At 37.5% G+C, this 18971-nt stretch overlaps 1 protein-coding gene and 1 non-coding gene across 2 annotated transcripts in view; one reads left to right on the top strand and one right to left on the bottom strand.

Moving 5' to 3' along the window:
- The window catches only part of RYR2 (ryanodine receptor 2), a 448094-nt gene that overhangs the window by 218979 nt on the left and 210144 nt on the right, over window positions 1-18971 (top strand). Inside the window, exons 27-29 of the mRNA XM_063082911.1 lie at window positions 1383-1530; window positions 15966-16174; window positions 18283-18457. Coding sequence (XP_062938981.1) covers window positions 1383-1530; window positions 15966-16174; window positions 18283-18457 — 532 coding nt within the window. The remainder of the gene's footprint in view (window positions 1-1382; window positions 1531-15965; window positions 16175-18282; window positions 18458-18971) is intronic.
- LOC134366545 (small nucleolar RNA SNORA25) lies at window positions 4548-4676 on the bottom strand. The gene has a single exon (XR_010022342.1). It is a non-coding gene; the product is annotated as a small nucleolar RNA SNORA25 (small nucleolar RNA).

Genomic DNA, 18971 nt, shown 5'->3' with positions numbered 1-18971 from the left:
CATTTCTCTCTCTCCGATTATAATCTAGGAGAAACTTTTTGAAATATGTAACGATTGAGATAGAATAATAATAAAACAGTTCCACAATTTTTTATTCACAACCCTTGGGGCAAGGTGAATTTCAGAATTAGAATTTTTTGTGCTTTTCACAATGGTCATATGAAGATATGCTACATGTTACATAACAACCTCGATAGGGCAGCAAACTGTAAATTACTATTAATTTAGCACAACGTAGGCATGACAATACCAAGAGGGATAAAGAAAGACTATAAACAGCCTCACATCAGTTGAGATCAAGTTTTACCACCAAGTTTTTGTTGCAGATGATTTTAACTCCAGGTGTCGGTAGGTGTTCAGGTAATCAGGATTAGGTATTCAGTACAAATTTGCTGGAGGGAGGAAAGAAAGAAGAGACAAAACAGTCTTCTTCCTTCTTTCTACCCGAGCAACCCTGTCCACCTCCATAGTTGTTTTGTTTTGTTTTGTTTATGTATTTATTCATTTTTGAGAAGGTGTGGGGACATCCACAGCTTCTCAATTCCTCTTTATGCCGAAGTCCATTAAGAATTGATGATGCTTCTTGAAATATGGAAACTTTGGCAAATACTATAGTAGAGTCTCTGTGAGCAAGTGGAAAGAAGTAATTTCCTAAGTGGCAATGCGCTAAATGCTTTTAGGAGTTAACGCAACTCTGCCTTCCCTGAAAGTAGGTTTTGTACTCACTCTAAAATTTGGCCTCCTTCTGCCAAAATAGCAAAATAGCTTGTCCTCACACTTTGCCGGCAACATTTTAACTACGGAGACTTTTATATGATAGAAAAATTATGAGTTTTGTAGTCATTTCAGTACTCCTGGTATTGCCTGGTTTCATTGGTTGATGGAGTCAACCTAATGCATATTTTTCAAGCTGTTTGAGGGACATAGAATGACTGTTTATGACGCACGGGGTTTTCTCTGAACAAGAGAAAGCAGCCTTGTCTTGTCTGTTGACTCAAAATCACTGAGGGGTGACCAGTGCTAATTTGGCTCTTCTCAGATCAAAGACTTGTCAGTGAACTGCACTCAGAAATTTCTTATTCTCTGAGTTAGCACATTGCCTTGTGACCACATAGATGGGAGTGGTTAGAGATTACTGAAGCTGGCTTTTGTTATTCTTTCTTCTCCGGAAGAGGTGCTGCTTTAAATTGAGGCACTTATTCATTTGATTAAATCTTTTATATTAATAGTGTTTTGGTAACTTCTGTAGCCTAAGACAAAGGGGATGTGGAATGGGAAGCTTTTACCCCTAAAAGCTTTACATTTTGATGTGTTTGGTAGCTGCCTTATTTCCAAAAGCCCTTGGTACTGCTTTGATGACTGTGTACCTTTTTTTCCTGTAGGATGTAAAGAACAGAAGAAACCCTCGCCTTGTTCCCTACACTCTTCTGGATGATCGAACCAAGAAATCAAACAAGGACAGCCTGCGCGAGGCTGTGCGCACGCTGCTGGGGTATGGCTACCACCTGGAAGCTCCAGATCAAGATCATGGTATTTTGGTTTTATTTTGCTCCCCTCTGGTTGCAAAATCATGTAGAGGGTTAGCAAGAAATTGGTAAAGGGCCGCAAAAAATGATTACATTGTGTAATGATAAATATAGTAATTATCCTGATTTGAGCATCACATATTGCACACAGATACTGATGTTCAACACTGTATGCCACAGATAAATACAGTCATGTTTCAATAAAAAAAAAGATAGTTCTACAACTGTTTGGTGTCGAATAAGCCCTCAAGCTAACTGGTTCTTTTTTATTATCTTAAGTTTGGTGAATTTTGACAGTTGTATACACAAAAGGAACCACCACTCTAAACAACGTACCCAACATTTTCTTCATCCCAGAGTTTCCTTGTGCCCCCAACAATATAACCACTTTCTAAATTCCGTCATTACAGATTAATTTGGCCTCTTCTTGTACTTTGTATAAATATAATCATCATGAGATAGTATGCAATTTTTTTGTATCTGGCTTCTTTTGCTCACCAAAGTGTTTTTATATGGATCACAAAATCTATTGCCCAGTGGTGTTCCTTTGTACTAATATACCACAATTTGGTTATCCATTCTTCTACTGATGAAGATTTGGGTGTTTTCAGTTTGTAGCTATTATGAATAAGGCTGCTATGCACATTCATATATTAGTCTTTGTGTACACTTATGCTTTCATTTCTCCTAGAGTAAACATCTAGGAGTATAATATCTAGGCCATATTTTTGTATTTGTCTTTTTATAGAATTGTGATTTTAAAAATATATTGTGAATATAATAACTTTGTCAGATATTGCAAACATTTTCTTCCAGTTTGTAGGCTGCTTTTTCATTTTCTTAATGAGGTCCTAGAAAGCCAACATTCTTAATTTTAAAGTCCATTTATGATTTTCTTCCTTCATACTTGTATTTTATGTCCTAAGAAATCTTTGCCTATGCAAAAATTTTTCTTATGTTTTCTTTCAGAGTTTTATTATTTTAGCTTTTGCAGTTAGGTCTATCATCCAGTTTGAATTAATTTTTGTGTATGATGTGAGGTTAAGGTCTAGGTTTATTTTTTGTACAGCTGTCTCCAGCACCATTTGTTGGAACATTTATCCTTTCAAAATTAAATTACCTTAGCATCTTTGTCAAATCTGTTGACCATGTATGAGTCAGTTTATTTCTGCACTACATGTTCTATTCCAGTGTATCCTTAAGCTAATACCATACTGTTTTTATTTTTATCACTTCATAATAAATCTTGAATCAAGTAGGGTAAGTCCTCCAACTTCTTTTTTAAGGATTTCTTTGCTCTTCTTTTTCCTTTGCATTTCTGTATACATTTTAGTTTGTCAGTTTTGTTTTGATGGGATTGCAATTGAATTTATAGATCAATTTGAGAAGAATTGACATTTTAACATTTGTTCTACTGATTCATGAACATGGTACATCCCTCCATTTAGTATCCTCCTTTTTAGTTTATCTCAGCATTGTTTTGCAGTTTTCAGAGTAGAGGTCATACCCATTATTTGTTAGATATATATGATATTTTTTATACTATTGCAAATGAAATTAATTTTGATTATTTTGTTTACCAGTTGTGCAATGTGAATAGGAGATTCACAGTTGAGATTTGTATATTGTTTTTATATTCTGTAATCTGGCTAAATTTATATATCAGTTCTGATTGTTATTTTTTAAAAATTCCATAGGGATTTCTACATACATAATCATGAGGTTGACAAAAACTGACAGTCTCACTTTTCTTTTACAATTGTCATGACTTTTTTACTTCTTCATTTATAGAACTAGTAAATAGTTCAGAACAATGCTGAATAGAAGTGGTAAAAAGAGGTTATCCTGCTTTATTCATAATCTCATAGGAAAAAGTTTTAGTGCTTTAACATGAAGTATGATGTTAACTACAAATTTTTTATAGATTTTCTTTATCATATTGAAGAAATTTCTTTTCATTTTTAGTTTGCTGGGAGATTTCATCATGAATGGGATGTTAAATTTTGTCAAGTGCTTGTTTTGGCCATTTTTTGAGAAGATAATGTATTTTTCTCCTGTATTATGTTGCTATTATGAATAACATTAACTTTTTAATATTAAGCCAAATTTGCATTTCTAGGATAATTCTACTTAATTACATTATCCTTTTTTACATTATAGATTCTATTTGCCATTTTTTTTTTAGAATTTTTGCATTATAAGGAATACTGGTGTGTGTGTGTATATATTTTTTTTTTTTTGTGAGCAGTAAGGGGATCGCAACCCTTGGCTTGATGTCGCCCGCACCGTGCTCAGCCATTGAGCACACTCGCCATCCCTATATAGGATCCGAACCCGCGGCCTCGGCGCTCCCAGCGCCGCTGCGCCCCCAGCGCTGCACTCTCTTGAGTGAGCCACAGGGTCGGCCCTATATATATATCTTTTTATTTTGCAATGTCCTTGTCAGATTTTGTTATCAGGGTAAATGCTTCCTTGTTAATGTAAGTTAGGAATTGTTCCTTCCTCTTCCATTTTCTGGAAGAATTTTTGTTAGTTTTGTATTATTTCTTCCTCAAATGTTTGATAGAATTTATTATAGAAACCATCTGGGCCTGGAGTTTTATCTTTTAGGAAAGATATTTGATTATGAATTTAATTTCTTTAATAGCTATTTAGATTTTCAATTTCTTCTTGTGTCAGTTTTGGTAAGTTATGCTTTTCAATAAATTAATCCATTTTATTTAAGTTGCCATATTTATTGGCATAAAGTTGTTCTAATGTCCCCTTATTATCCTTTTAATGTCTATAAGATCATTTTGAAATGACATCCCCTTTTTCATTCCTGATATTTACAGTTTCTTTTTTCTTTTTTTTTGTCTTGATCAGTCTTCTTAGGGATTAGTTGATTTTATAAATCTTTTCAAAGAGTTAATTGATCTTAAAAGTACTTTTTTTGGCTAAACATTCAAACATTTATTCACTTTCTCACATCATCAATCATGGAGTGTTATGAGCGAACTATTATAATTATGGATGACTATGTCTTACATTTCCTCAGGAAAGCATAACACTGTTGAGTGACTATAGCATCCTGTGGAGAATGTCAGTCTTTGGTTGTAGTGTTAATATATTCTGTTTCCAAAGCCCCATAAGCCCTGTTTGAAACAACCTATTAAATGTACTTTTTCTGAACAGCTGTATATATCAGACATACAAATATTTATTAATAATACCTTAATAATACTATAGCACTTTCCACAGAGTTTTTGCATACTTGTTAATATTCAATTCAACTACTTTGTTCAGTAAAGGAAAAGTATAATAGTCATACGGTTCCCGAGCTTCCCTCTAACTTTATACTTCTTTAACATTTGTGTATCCCTGGAGGGATTAGGTAAGATATATGAGCATATATATATTTTTTCTGTTGGAAAGATGTTATAATGATAATATACTTTTGGGGAAAAAAGTCACTCATAGTCTTATAGTTTGACACATAAACTGTTTGATAGCCCCATGTTTTCATTCCTCTCTACATGAGTATACTTTGGGTGTCTAGTCTTAATAGATGTATAATTAGCTATTCTCTTCTGTCTCCCACTCTGCTTCATTTCACACATTTCAGAAGTTATTTACTGTATATTTACAAGGAACTCTCACGACAGTGCTTTCCTAATACTCATTGAAAATTATAAAGGGAAAGTGCTGCCAAAGTCAATCTCAGGTCTAAAGATGACAGCATGATAACCAAAGAGGAAGTAGGAGGGGAAAACACTGCAGCTCAGAGAAATGATTAATGATGACTTTAATAATTACCTTGAGTCTTTGAGGGAAAGAGTTAATTGTTTTCATTATCCAAGAAGGGAAGTACATTTTACTCTGTACATAGAAATGTGCAATACATGCCAGAAAAAAATGATCAAAGTGAGTCATTTATTTATTTCAAATTTTATTATTTATTATTAGCATATTCATTGTTACAAATCATGATTTTTCTTTATTCTTTTCTATGCCTATTACTCCGCAAACCCCTCCTTCCCTCCCCCCCATCTCTAGTATCCTTAGATTTGTTCTCTCCTTCTGAAAGTTCAATGCATTGTTGTGGTCTTTTCTTTCTTCTCTTCCTTCCTTCCTTCCTTCTTCCTTCCTTCCTTCCTTCCTTCCTTCCTTCCTTCCTTCCTTCCTTCCTTCCTTCCTTCCTTCCTTCCTTCCTTCCTTCCTTCCCTCCCTCCCTCCCTCCCTCCCTCCCTTCTTCCCTCCTTCCCTTCTTCCCTCCCCTCCCCTCCCCTCCCCTGCCCTCCCTCACTTCCGTCCTAGTAGCCAGGTATGAGTGAGAACATGTGGTATTTCTCTTTCCTTGTCTGGCTTATTTCACTTAACATAAATTTCTCCAGACTCATCCATGTTGCTGCAAATGGCAGATTTTCATTCTTTTTTATCGCTTAGTAGTATTCCATTGTGTATTTATACCACATTTTCCTTATCCAGTTGTCTGTCAATGGACACTTAGGTTGGTTCCATATTTTGGGTATTGTAAATAGAGCTGCAATGAACATGGGAGTGCAGATATCCCTTTGACATGATGGTTTCCATTCGTTTGGATACATACCCAGTAGTGGGATTGCTGGACCATATGGTAATTCTATCTGTTGTTGTTTGAGGAAGCTCCATACTGTTTTCCATAATGGCTCTGCTAATTTACAGTCCCACCAACAGTGAAGACGAATTCCCCTTTCCCCGCATCCTTGCCAGCATTTGTTATTCTTGGTCTTCTTAATAATGGCCAGTCTAACTGTGGTGAGATGGTATCTCAGTGTGGTTTTGATTTGCATTTCTCTGATGACTAGTGATGCTGAGCATTTTTCATGTACCTTTTGGCCATTTGTATGCCTTTCTTTGAAAAATGTCTGTTCATCTCCTTTGCCCATTTTTTAATTGGATTATTTGGTTGTTTACTGTATATTTGTTTGAGTTCTTTGTATATTCTGGATATTAATTCCTTATCCGATGTATAATTTGTAAATATTTTCTCTCATTCTGTAGGTTGTCTTTCTGCTCTGTTGATTGTTTCCTTTGCTGTGCAGAAGCTTTTTAGTTTGATATAATCCCATTTGTTTATTTTTTCTTCTGTTGCTTGTGCTTTTGACGTCTTATTCATAAAGTCTTTGCCCAGTCTGACTTCCTGGAGTGTTTTTCCTGTTTTCCTATAGTAACTTTATGGTTTGGGGTCTTATATTTAAGTCTTCAATTGATCTTGAGTGGATTTTGTATATGGTGGAGGTACAAGTCCAGTTTCATTCTTCTGCATATGGATGTCCAATTTCCTCAGCAACATTTATTGAAGAGGCAGTCTTTTCTGCAATGTATGTTCTTGTTGCCTTTGTCAAAGATTAGTTGACTGTAAGTAGGTGGGTTGATTCCCAGGTTTTCTATTCTGTTCCATTGATCTTAGTGTCTGTTTTTATGCCAGCACCATGCTGTTTTGGTTATGATAGCTTTGTAATATATTTTGAAGTCAGGTAGTGTTATGCCTCCAGCTTTATTTTTTTTTTACTCAGGTTTGCTTTGGCTATTTGGGGTCTTGTCTTGTTCCATATGAATATTAGGATTGCTTTTTCTATTTCTGTGGGGAATGTCATTGGTATTTTGTTGGGGGTTGCATTAAATCTGTAGATTACTTTAGGTAGAATGGACATTTTCACGATGTTAATTCTTCCCATCCAAGATCATGGTATGTCTTTCTACCTTTTTGTGTCCTCCTTAATTTCTTTTGGTAGTGTTTTGTAGTTCCCATTGTAGTGATCTTTTATTTTCTTGGTTAAATTGATTCCTAGGTATTTTATTTTTTTGGCAACTATTGTAAATGGGCTTGATTTCTTGATTTCCTTTTCTGTTAGTTCATCACTGGAGTCTAAAAACACTACTAACTTTTGGGTGTTGATTTTGTATCCTGAAACATTACTGAAATTGTTAATCAGCTGTAAGAGTTTTTTGGCAGAGTCTATAGGTTTTTCAATACATAAGATCATGTCATCTGCAAGCAAACACAGTTTGACTTCATCTTTTCCAATCTGGATGCCCTTTATTTCTCTCTCTTGCCTGATTGCTCTGGCTAGCACTTCCAATAATGATAGTTATATTTTTAAGATATAATCACTTAGGGCATAAACTGTCCTGAGTTATGTTTGATATATTCACTTTTACAGAGAACTTTATTCCAAGATGATGCTGGATAAGTACGATGTTATTCTGATGACATATAGGGTTTTAATTATTTCCAACCATTACATAATTTTATCTTCCTAATACCCGTGTGGACATCACATTTGCTACTTATGGTTACCTACTTACTTGTGAATTATATGAATTTCAAGAAGAAAGAAAAGGTGCTTATATTTATAAAATCCATGTTGGATTTCGTTTTACTTCCATATTTGAAATTCTTCTCATTTCCATTTGAATTTAATACATAAATATTGAACATCTACTATGCCTAGTTTTGGGGATGCAAGGATTAATAAGACAGTTTTGTTCATATGTAGCTCTCAGTGTAGACAGAAGAGAGACTAAGTTGCCAACACTACCAGATGATGTGAGTGTATGCCCAAGTGTTCCAACATAGAGTATTAACTCAGCTTGGTGATGTGAGGGACATCTTCAGAGAGGGCATGTTAGTTACTGATTGCAGTGTAACAAATTACCTCCTCCCCACAAAAAACTTAGTAGCTTAAAGCATAACAAATGCTTGTTATGTCGAAGTTTCTGTGGATTAGGGGAATTTGAGAATAGCTTAATTGGGTGGTTCTGGAGGTTGCTCTCAAGTTGGCCAGGGCTGCAGTCATCTGAAGGTGTTACTAGAGCTGGAAGATTTAGTACTAAGACAGCTTACTTGCAGACACTTTGGCTGAAGGACTCGGTTCCTCTCTGGCTGTTGGTGGGAGACACTGCCAGATAGGCACAGCCAGATGGATACAGCCTTGCCACATAGACCTCTTCGTAGAGATGCTTGAGTGCCTTCACGTGGCAGCTAACTTTTCCAGAGTGAATAATTTGAGACCAAGTGGGAGGAGGAAGCTGCAATGCCTGTTACAATTGCTTTCATTATCTTCTATTTGTTAGAAGTGAGTCACTAAATGAATTCTGTGCTTTTTGAGTGGAGGTATGACAAAGTGTTTGTAGACATATTTTCAAACACCAAAGTAGGTAAGCTAGGATAAAATTTAGAAGTGTGAGTAGGAGTCAACCAGGCTGTGTGTTCCAGGCAGAGAGACTGGTCTATGTAAAAGGCTTTGAGGCACAAGGGGGGATTGCAAAGGGGAATTTCAGAGAGCTTTATATGGTCATACGTAGAGTGGAGTTTGAGAAGTGGCAGGAGATGAAGTAGAGAAGGCAGGGATTAAAGTAAAAACACTTTTTAAAAAAATTAAAACATGACTCTGGTGGCTCTTTTGAGAACAGGCTGAATGTGGACAAAACTGAAGGTGACGACAACAGTTTGGTAGCTAAAATAATCATAGATGAGAACTGTCGGAGGCCTGATCTTAGGCAACACTGTGAACAGAGAGAACAGGAGAAAATTCTTTGACATTTGTATGTAGAAGCAGCAGGACAAATGGGGCGTCTGGGATGGTTTCTGGGTTGGCGGTGGATGTCAAGTACATACACATTCACAGAGAACACAAGAATTGGAGCAGATGGAGATGGGGTAGTGGGAGATTCTGAGTTTGATTTTATTTAATTAATTACTCAACTAATTAATTATTATTATTATTATTTTTTGGTGACTGGCCAGCATGGGGATCTGAACTTTTGACCTTGGTGTTAACACACTGCAGCCTACCCAACTGAGCTAACCAGTCAGCCCCTCAGTTTGATTTTAAACTTGATGAGTTTGAGATGCATGTGAGACAACAGGACAGAGATACTAGGACTTGGTTACATGTGTTAAGTATAAACCTGCGACTACTGCTAGAGAGAAACAGAGGGCTAAAGATTTCATTTTTTAATGGGAGAAATTTGGGCACATTTTCATGCTAAGGGAGAGAACCAGTAGAAAAGGATAGGTTGAAACTAGAGGAGTAAAAGGAGCTTGGTGAAATGTGGTGTCTGAGGAGGAGGGAGGGAATGAAATTCAGAACATAGGCGAAGGGATTGGCTTTATGTGGAAGGGAGAACACTTGCTGTCCTGTGGTGAGGGGGAAAGAGGTAAACATTGAAGAGAATGCAGAAACCTTTGTGCATGGAAAACCAGGAGGAAGCCAAGGGCAATTCCTGTGCAATTACTGTTTTTTGGTTAAATTAGGAAATGAGTTTATTTGCTAAGGTGGAACAGTCAAGGAGGACTGGACTGGGTTAGAAGCCTTGAAGAGAGCAGTAAAGATTTGCTTGGTATAGAACTCTTAGCTGACAGTTTTTTCCTTAAGCACTTTGAATGTGGCATCCCACTGCCTTCCAGCATGGACGCTTTCCGATGAGACATCATCTGTTAATCTTTTTGAGGATCCTTCTCTCTTCTCTCTTGCTGTTTTCAAAATTCTTTGTTTTTGGCATTGAATAGTCTGGTTATGACATGTATAGTTTCAATTTCTTTGTGTTTGTCTTTCATAAAGTTTATTGTGCTTCTTAAATATGTTAATTAATGTTTTTCATCAAACTTGCAAAGATTTTGGCCATTATATCTTCAAACGTTCTTTCTTCCCTCTCTCACCTGCTCTGATTTTCATTTTGTGTGTGTTGGTATGCTTGATTGTATCCCACAGGCCTCTGAAGCTCTGTTTATATTTCCTAATTGCTTTTTCTTTCTGTTTTTCATACTTGATAATCTCAATGGATTTACCAGAGAGTTCATTGATTCTTTCTCTGTCAGCCTAACTCTGCTGTTGAGTCCCTCTAGTGAATTTTTAATTTCCATTATTGTACTTCTCAACTCCAGAATTACTACTTGGTTCTTTTTAAATAGTAATTTCTATCTATTTTTGATGCTCTCTTTTTGGTCAGGCATTATTCTCAGACTTTAGTTCATTACATGTGGTTTTCTATAGTTCTTTGAACATATTTAAAATGGCTAGTTTAAGTCCAACATCTGGGCCTCCTCAATGATGATTTCCGTTGACTGCTTTTTACTCCTAGGGATGGGACATACTGTTCCGGTCTCTTTGCATGTATCACAATTTTTTATTGAAAACTAGATATTTTAAATAATATAATGTTGCAACTCTGGATTCTCCCCACCCCAGGGTTTGTTGTGCTTATTTTAATTGTTATTTGTTTGCTTAGTGATTTTTCTGAAGTAGTTTTGTAGAGTTTGTGTTATTTGTCTTGTGTGGCCACTGAAGTCTGTTTTATTAGTTTAGTAGTCAGCTAGTGATAGGACAGAGACTTTCTTAAATGCCTGGGGCTGATAAGTCTCCCGGTTGTTGCTGAGTGAGGGGCAATGTGTGTATGTAGGGACATGCTTTCAACACTCAACCACACAGTTTGCTGCTTGTGCAGAGGCATAAAGTCTTCCAGAGGTGAGAAGTGAGGGCCTGCTCAGGTCTTTTCTGAATGCTTGCACAACCCTGGGCATGAACATGGCCTTCTGGAGTCCCAGCAATATGCTGGAGATTTTTACAGCTTGCTATGGACACCTAATTCCTCAGCTTTTCCTTTTAGATTTCTTGGTCAGCTGTTTGTCTCAACTATCATTGCTACCTCGAGAAGCTACAATGTTAAAAAATTGCCTCTGATGATTTTCAACAAATGTCGCTGGGGAAGAGACTAATTGCACTGGGCAAGCTCTAAATCTGGTGGAGTAAGGACAATCTTTGCAAACGAGATTTTCCAAGGAAATACCAGAGAGGTAAAATAATGACAGTCATCTGGGTACTGGGATTTGGAAGAGCTCCAGTTAGTTCTGCCTACTCCAGAGGCTTCTAGGTGGCTGGTTTTCACTGTGATTGAGGGGCTGTTGGTTTTCAAAATACTATGGAACCAGGGGTGGAAGTATGGGACAGGAGCAAATTAAAACACGTTTGTTGTTTTCACTGACATTTGGACATTTTTACTGAATAAAAATTCCCTGGATTGTTGCCAACCTTTAGTTAATTTCCAGAGCTCTGAAAAAGTTGATTTCGATGTTTTACCTATGTTTTCATTGATTTTGTGAAGAGGATTTTAGAGGGCCTTAGTCTGTAATTCTTGGTGATGTCATTCAGCAGTATAGATTAGAAATAGCTGTTTTGTGGAACAGAACAGATAACAGACTGCAAACAGATAAAAAGGTTGCAGAGAAACATTACTGGTCCAGTTGAAGTTGGAGACTCAGTTAGTGGTGCACATCTGTTGTGTTCGTGTTTTCTCCAGCAAGCTCAGCAGAGCAGATATGGATGTTAAGAAGTAAGACTGTAAAATTGGACAGGAATTCGGGTTAACAGAGCAAGTAGGTTACAGGAGTAATAGGGCAGAGCTACACCCTGTTACTTTAGAAGTAAGTAAAGAAGGAAGGAAAGAAGGAAGGAATCTAAGGAAGGAAGGAATCTGATGAGTTTGAAGAATGAATGTGTTTGTAAAAGGAAAGGAGAAAAATGGGAGGAAAAATGATGATCAGACAATAGTATAGTCTGAATTTTAAGAATTTAGAGATAGAGCCATAGACAGTTGATTAACAATGTTCAATCGTAATCAGTTTACAGGAGCAATGAACAATGAGGCTAGTGCTATATATTCCACAATAGAGGCTGAGATCACGTTTCTTGTTTACCACTATATCCTAGAATCCAACTGCATACCCACCTCATAGTACGGATTCAGTTGACCTTTATGGAAAACTCATAAGAAAGATGAATTTTCCAAGGGGAGGAACCAGTAAAGGGAGAAAATGGTTTTTGAGTTAGATTTTGAAGGAATCAAAATGTCAACAAGTAGATATTAGTGCCAGGAAGGACTTCCTTGCCAGAGGGAAGGTAAATCTGATGTGCTTAAATATAGAAAGAGTTAAGGAATGGTTGATAGTCTAGTCAGGCTAAAATATGGGGTACAGGTGGGGAGAGAACAGTAATGGATGGAGGTAGAAGGATTAGGAAAAATAAAGAATATCTTGAAAACCCAGCTAAGAAATGTGAATACATTTGTGCAAGTAGTACCAGCCCAGGAAGTTTTAAAGCAAGAGCTTGATGTGTGATCCCGGTTTACAATAGCAGAGTAAGCATGGCAACAGTGGGAGGAACAGATTGGAGGGGGAGAGTGTTTGGAGGTAGGGAGACCAGTCATGAGGCCTCGGAAAACTGGTGTCTTTCTGAACAAGGATGGTGGAAATGGAAGTTAAAAGATAGATGCGGGAGATTTTTGGTATAAAGCAAAATAAGTCTGGTATTTGCTACAATGAGATTAAAAATATTAATTTATAATTGTCTGTACTGCCGTAGCTGACATTTTTTTTTTTTTTTTTTTTTTTTTTTCGTTTTTTCGTGACCGGCACTCAGCCAGTGAGTGCACCGGTCAGTCCTATATAGGATCCGAACCTGCGGCGGGAGCGTCGCCGCGCTGCCAGCGCAGCACTCTACCAAGTGCGCCACGGGCTCGGCCCCGTAGCTGACATTTTAAAAAGTTAAGGGAATGAAAAGTTTGATTAATTTATTCTATCCTATGTAACTAATCAGGGTTATAATTTATTTCCTGTTTGTTAGCAGATGCTAACATATTCTTGATTAAATGTGAACTCTGAGGTATAGTATCTTTAGAGTATTGTTCTCAATGATATTTTAAAACATTTTAAAATGGAATTTATTCTTATTCATAACAAGGTTTTATTTTGAATTGCTTTATTTAAAATAATATCAGGAGGTTGAAACTATGGCTGGTTAATACCAATAATTTTTTAAAGCAATATATAAATGCACCTAAAAGATTCTAGGTATCAGTGTAAAATTTTAGAGACTAGCCTGCCTTCTTTTATAGCTTATTATAGGCCAATATTTAATACATAATTAGATCTGGACTGCCCTCTAGTGGTGCATGTCTTCTAAATTTACTTTGGGCCCTGTTTGATCAGTCATGGGCTATGTGCTCTCACTATGCCGGGTCTGTGGCGTTCTGGGAGCACAGTCTCTTTTCAGACTTTGTCCTTAATCTTGAGGTGGTTTGTTAAAGGTATAATACCTGGATTTCTTCTACTTTGAGTGCTAACAGCCTTGATAATGTGTGTTAAGATTATATCTGCTGGGCCGGCCCCGTGCAACACTCGGGAGAGTGCGGCGCTGGGAGCGCAGTGACGCTCCCACAAAAAGATTATATCTGCTAACTGTTTTTTATTGTCTATTATTATTATATTCATTATAAAATATAAAAAATCATGCGTATAATACACTTGCATGAGTTAGAATTGCCTACCAAACACATATCAATACAGCATGTTTAAAATCATAAGCAAAGCATAAGAATTGCATGTTTGGGGGAGCATTCTATGCCTTTGACCAGGTGCTAGCCATTAGCTATTTGCCTGGGCTGCTGTACCCAGTGCTCGGGAGTCTTTGATTTTAGATTCAGTTTGGCAGGTGTTTATGGAGCACTTTGTGCTCAGGTGCTTGAAGCTATAGGTTGTGCAAAAGAGATTTATTACAGATTCCCTGGATTTTTTTGTTTGTTTGTTTAATTCCTGTGGATACAGCTTTTCATTTTCTATAAGTATTTTATCCAGAAACAGAATGTTAAGCTGTTGCTTCTTTAAATTATGGCTGCAACCTACGCTAAACTAATTTAAGAAATACAGACTGTGAGCTATGAACTACATGGAGGTTAAAAAAGAAAAAAGAAAAAAGGACGCACATTGCTGTGAAGTTCCTTGCATGATGGATGTGAATAGCATGTTCGTTTCAAGTTCAGTATGAGTATCACCAGGGAACAGAAGAGTGGTCCTGCAGCTTGGGGTCGGGAAATGGAATGCCGGGACTAAGGAATTCTATGTTGTCATTACCTCTAATTGCTGCACATTCTCTGTATAGTCCCCCTATTTCTGTTTCCTGTATTAGTGGAGGGGACCAGTGGTATGTCTTAACACCAAGAGAAATATGTAGTGGGCTTTTGAGGAAATTATCAGTTATATTTGGTTACTAAATTTCCTTCCAAAGGATGTGATTTAAGCCAATCTTAAAATTCGTGTGCGTTCCTTGAGCACCCTGCGCATACTTGCAAAGTCCTGATGTCCTGGAAACATAACAGGAGAAAGAGAAACTGGGATTTTTCATTCGTTCTATAATCACTGCCACCATTATTGAAAAGCAGTATTGATCATTTCATTCACTAAGCCAGTAACAGGGAGCTGCCTCATGCTACAGCCTGTGTTCTTTTCACTCCTTTACTTTGGTCTAATCTTAAATTGTTATATATGATCTAACTGTGTGTATACTGGTGACCAATTATTTTTATAGTTTTAATTTGGTCAGACCAAACCAATAGTTAAACTATGATTAAACTTTTATTATTTATAAGGTCTTGCCCAGATCTTAAAAGGGGAACAGATGAGAACTAGTATTTAACCAGTACCTGCTAACCCTGTGCGGCTTACTGGAGGCAGAGGAGCAGAGAGAACGGGGCCATAGCATGTGGGGGATCCCGAGTTCTGCCACTTAGGAGCTGTGTGATGATGTCGTCACTGATATGTCCTCCTCTGCGTCTAGCCCAGATCTTACCTGAGGTGACTGTTTCCTTCGAGGTATCAATTTGGTGGACCCTGAGCCCGCCCCCTGTGATTCCCGGTCATTCGGGCTGCACATTCCTCCATCTGAGGCTGCCCCCTCTGGCTCTCTCAATCTTGCTGGCATCTCATTTCCCACAGATACTTTCTTCCCATTGCCACGCACTGGTCCTCATATTGGCCCTTTTACTTTTTTCCCCAGATCTCTTGAAGAAAACGTGTATGTGTAGCAGGTAACAGTGAGGATGTGGGAGAATGGAAAAGTTCTGCACCACATTTGTAAATCTCTTAGCCATCCTCTTGGGAAATTTGTCATCGGTCACTATTCTCTGCTGTGTCTAGTTTCCCTCACTTTTCTCTCTTTCTCTTCACTGCATGGCCACTCTTTTCCTCTTCTCTCTAACCCATAAATGTCTACTCACTTCTTAGGCAAAGCAGTTTAGATCTCTTTTATTGTCTTCTTTCCACCCCTGTCTTCAAGTTCATCTCATTTTCCATAACCAAACCACCAAGCCACTTGTAGTTTTCTTCTACGGAAGGATAGTTAAGAGGGGCTAATGGAGGAAACACCACCTGCCTCACAGTGCAATCTCCAGTCTGCAAGCTGGTTCCATCTGACGGGGGCTGATCATAGATAAGAAAACACTTGGTAAAATGTGAAACAAGACAGGGGGAGAAGATAACGTTATCACTGCAGCTGTAGGTTTCATTACTAAAGTTATGTGAAGTCCTCCCTTCTCTTTCAAGGTGCCTTGTAATAACCACCAGAATCTCATTCAAATCCACAGCTGCCAGGGCCGAAGTGTGCAGCGGTACCGGGGAGAGGTTCCGCATCTTCCGGGCCGAGAAGACCTATGCGGTGAAGGCGGGACGGTGGTACTTTGAGTTCGAGGCCGTCACTGCTGGAGACATGAGGGTTGGCTGGAGCAGGCCGGGGTGTCAGCCGGATCAGGAGCTCGGCTCGGATGAACGTGCCTTTGCCTTTGATGGCTTCAAGGTCAGTGGACTTTGCTGTTTAAGGGGCACCTACCTGCCCTGGGCTCCTGCACTGCCATGGCTGGTGTCCCCTCCTGTTCCTTTTGGGAGTATAGGAATAGCAGTACTTTCCATACTACAAACTCAGGAAAAGAGCTTGTAGGAAAACTTTTGTTCTTGTAGTCTCAAAATCCTTCTCTCTATCCCACGAACACAGTGAAATGAACCAAGTAAAGCATTGCTTCTCCAGTTATCAAAGATGAATCATCCTTGTCTATGAAAGTATTGAAGACACACATACGAGGGACAGTACGCATGCACGTTGACACAGCAATGTCATATAAGGAATTCATCCTTAAGCAATAATTAATGGTAGGCATAAACGTTTTTTAACCATGAGAATGCTTAAGGCTATGTTTATGATCACAAACAGTTTTCATTTTCAGTATTATTAGTAGTTTCTATTAAGCTGGATAGAAGCTGATCAGGTGCTTACTTATACCATTTAAATTTATTTATATCATATAAATGGTTAAAGATTATATGTGTAAAATATTTTACGATTAAAAAAATGTGTATGAGGGTACTTCAGAAAGTTCATGGAAAGGTTTATGTTACCTCTCAATTCTATTTTTTCACAAACTTTTTGAAGTAACCTTGTTTATGTTCATAGCCACAATAGGATAATAATCATCACTTTGATTTGATAAAATTATAAATATTTTATTTATCTTATTTTTATTTTCTGATTTTCTTCAGTGAATTTGTATTCCTTTTCATATGAGGGAAATAGCTATTTTTGATTTTTACAAAAGGAAGTTATAACAAAGAAGCACTCATGAAGAGATGTGACATATGGATATTTTGAGTGTGGGATGTCCTGTTTGGGAAAGCATTTCTAAGCTAGAAATTAGGACAGCTGACCCCTTTGTTCTGAAACATCACATTTCCTGAATCCTGTTTTTTTATTTCAAATGTAAATTTTTAACACCTTTTTTAGGGAGGGTCAAATTAACAAACTTTATTTAAACCTTAAAAAATAAAATAACAGATAAAAGTCAGCTTTAGCTTATTCTTTCTCAATGTCAGATATAACGAACCAGAGCAGCAACTATCTCTAAGAAGGTAAAATGTCCCTTATCTCCAGTCAGACCACAGGAAAGGAAGGATCCTGAATTAGGGGACAGGCCTGGTGTGGGTGGGGTAGGAAGAACAACACAGTTAGGTAAGTGGGTTCTGAATTTTAATGCTTTTTGATAGCATTAAAAAGTACAATTCGTTATGTTGAGAAGACATATCATTGTTTTGCATTGGTGACTGTTCCTGTTCCATATCAATTTATAATGAAGGTGATGATTAAGCAAAAAGTTAAAAGATTTATGTGACAAAATGATTAATATAACTAATTTTGTCCCTAAAAGTTAGTGTGATATACTTGTGTATTCAAAACTCACATTTCTCAAAACTATGTTCAGATGTATTCATGAGATTTTACTTATGCATATAAAAATGGTTGGCATCTATACTAAAATTTTGGCTTGTGATTTCAGCAGATATCTTAAGGGTATTTTTAGTTTGATATGAAGCTTTTTTTTTTTAGTTTTAGTGTGTAATGAAATGCTTCTAGATTTCCATTTTGTTAAAGTATCAATGCCATTCCAAGGAATGGAATTTTATGTCCAAACAGATGAAAACTAGAATGTCCTTTTCAATGATAAATTCCAAGCTCATAATTCTTTGTATTTGTGGGAGTGGACAAAAACAACTCATCTCCTGGGAAGCATTCACTGTAGTGATAAAAACCAAACCAAAACAAAACGAAACAAAACATAAAAGGCATATAGTTTTTTGTTGTTTTTTTTAATGGAAAGTATATGGAGTTAGATTTTTTAAATAACAAACTCTCAAAATTATGAAATAGCATTTGGATTTTTCTCAGGAGTCAATACTATACCATGTTACTATGAGGGGTTGAGAATTCCTAGACCTCATCATATTGCTTAGGACATTGCAGTAAACTGATGTGCTGGCTGGAGGTCATGAGCTGCTGGAGAGTCATGCTGGTGAGTGGTGAGTGGGTACTGCTCTCCTGGCCTACTCTGTGACAAAGGACTCTTCTGTCTTGCACAGGCACAGCGGTGGCACCAGGGCAACGAGCACTATGGACGTGCTTGGCAAGCAGGCGACGTGGTGGGGTGTATGGTTGACATGAATGAACGCACCATGATGTTCACACTGAACGGCGAGATCCTGCTGGATGATTCAGGCTCAGAACTGGCTTTCAAGGACTTTGATGTTGGTGATGGTAAGTGCTCTGCACTGCATGTTGTTTTTAAGTTTGTAGCACAATGATGCCATTTGTGCTGATGCTTCTTAACCAGGCTTCTTCATATGAGGGTGAGTGAGCAGAGTAGCTGCAGCTGCAAATCTCAAGGGCGCCATGTGGCTGATCTGATCAGACGCCCTTGAAATTACTCTAGCAGAAATGCTGTCTATGCTACTCAGTGAGGATTTCCATAAGGCCCAAATGGCTTTTATGAGTGTAAATAAGAAAGTAAATAGAAGACAAAAGGATGGTTTTCTGCAATTGTTGAATTTTCATTTAGAACTTCCTTGTTTAATCAGATGCTTACAACCTCTTTCTATCCATTCATTTCACAAAAATGGAATGAAGACCTACAATGGCTCAGGGCCCCTGCTGGACACTGAGGTGGCAAAGATGAATAGACAGTGTTCTGTCCTTACATAGATTGCGGTTTTCCAAGGGAGGTAGCACTTGTATAATTTCTGTTCAGTGGATAAAGTACAGAAATGCAGAA

This window comes from Cynocephalus volans, chromosome 18, assembly GCF_027409185.1.
Source record: "Cynocephalus volans isolate mCynVol1 chromosome 18, mCynVol1.pri, whole genome shotgun sequence".
In the NCBI taxonomy this organism is placed as follows: Eukaryota; Metazoa; Chordata; class Mammalia; order Dermoptera; family Cynocephalidae; genus Cynocephalus; species Cynocephalus volans.
The sequence above is the reverse complement of the archived record's forward strand: the minus strand, read 5'-3'. Positions and strand labels throughout refer to the sequence as shown.